The sequence below is a fragment of the Plasmopara halstedii genome (genome assembly GCF_900000015.1).
Source record: "Plasmopara halstedii genome assembly, contig: Scaffold_444, whole genome shotgun sequence".
Classification (NCBI taxonomy): domain Eukaryota; phylum Oomycota; class Peronosporomycetes; order Peronosporales; family Peronosporaceae; genus Plasmopara; species Plasmopara halstedii.
The window spans coordinates 273,878-275,685 of NW_020187364.1; the positions used below are offsets into that span (position 1 = coordinate 273,878).

At 47.5% G+C, this 1,808-nt stretch overlaps 1 protein-coding gene across 1 annotated transcript in view; it reads left to right on the plus strand.

Annotated features, from left to right (window-relative positions):
- The window catches only part of PHALS_10016 (camkk camkk-meta protein kinase), a gene marked incomplete at both ends in the record, with an annotated part of 906 nt that extends 848 nt beyond the window's left edge, over positions 1 to 58 (plus strand). The window contains one exon of the mRNA XM_024725365.1: positions 41 to 58. Within this exon, the coding sequence (XP_024576149.1) occupies positions 41 to 58 (18 nt within the window). The remainder of the gene's footprint in view (positions 1 to 40) is intronic.
- Positions 59 to 1,808: the final 1,750 nt, after the last annotated feature.

Consider the following 1,808-nt stretch of genomic DNA (forward strand, 5'->3'; position numbering starts at 1 on the left):
CGGCTGATTGGCCAGATTTGTCCATGACAATTCGATACAGAGCTGGCGCACTGCTTAGGCAGAAGGATTGCATCACGTTGCAGCTCCACAGCCGCCACCTCAATCCTACCGTTCCATACGCTAATCTGTAGAGCTGCCGGATCAATATTCTTGACGTAGATACCCAGAAAGGCATCTAAGACAACGTGCACGTAGCGCTGGAGGAACACACAGGTCCAAGGTAGCGCGGAAGACCTTAACCTTTGTCTGTGGCGACTGTAAGGATACTTTTTAACTGTAGGAAATAAGCATACCAGTTTTAAGACGTCAATTAGTATGAACGTTGCATAGATATGAGCAAGTAATATTCGATTCAAGCTTGAAAGTGAATATATTTATAAATAGTGATATAACGATGTGAGGATTCATTTGTACCGGAATATCAGTATCGATGACAATGACGGGAAGGGGTTCGTGCTACATGTGGGCTGCTCGCCGCATGTAAAGCAATATTTTTATTGCTTAACGTGTGGCTAGATTTGATGATAATCTATATAAAATCAATCTGAAGTATATGCACTCTGAAAAAATTGGCAGAGCAAACTAGACACCTTATCACGGTAGAGGCTCTTTCGTTCCTGGTAGGAGTGTAGGAGCCCAACATCCGTGCATTTGTTGACGCACAATCTGCACGACAACCTCTTTGCAGCACATATGTGATGCCTCTGTGAATTTAGTATTGTTTCTATAATTGCACGTAGTTCCTAATTGTTCGACGCTCCTGAGCCGATCAGGAGCTCCCGGGGCTACGGAATGTTAGTATCAAGAACAAACAAAACTGAGCTGTGAGTTTTGCAGCGGGGCTGCCGTAGCTTAGCGCTTGAGGAAGCGTACTTTAGGTCACCGACCTTTCTTTCTTTACAAGAATCAATATGAGTGTAGTGGATCGCAATCCGCTACCTCAGAGTAGTTAGTACCTTAGCCAAGGCTAATAAACTCTTCGGTTTGAATTCAAAACTGATTTTTATTTATTTTTATTTACGGCAAAGTCGCCTAATTTAAGATGATTAGATTTGCCTAAATATATAAAGTAAAATCTAAATACATGCATAACTACTGGCTACCTAGCCACATACCGTATTCTTGTTTGGGTGCAGTCACACCATGCCCATCTCGTGTGACACACACCCCTATTACCAGGGTACGTGTAACCCCGTTACACTCTACCCCATTAAGATTGAGAAGAATTACAGCTCCAATCGATTATTACCTCAACGTCCGCAAGAAACTGCAACTTAATTCATTGGAATAAAACGACTTCCGTGCTCAATGAGGCCTGTGTCAAGTCATCAGGTCTCGCTGGTGCTGACAGCGAGCACGGGCAGAGCCCAACTTCGTCTCCCGCACGCGGTACAATGGTGGACAGTGCGTCCGCGACACCGGGGGATGTACATCCTGGGTTCGATGAGCACGAGCGTCGCGCTTTGCGCACGCTAACAGTGATGAACGACCTCGTTGAGGATGTGAAGGTGGTCGACTACGAGTCTGACACTCCTTGCCCCGCATGGGATGACGAGGAAGGCGAGCTGCGCCAGCGGCGTGATATGAGCCCTGCTCGCGCCTTGCGGGCCCCATGTCCGTTCCCTGACTTCTCGTCAACTATGGGACGTGGTGTAATCACCAATGACCTCGACAGGGAACAGAGGCAGTAGCTTGAAGCTGCCCATAAGGCGGCTTTAAAGCGCGCCCATCCACGGCCGGTCATTGACTCTCGTGTGGAATATGGCTTCCGCCCGGCGGATCCCGCTATGGAAGCGAAGGACGTGGTA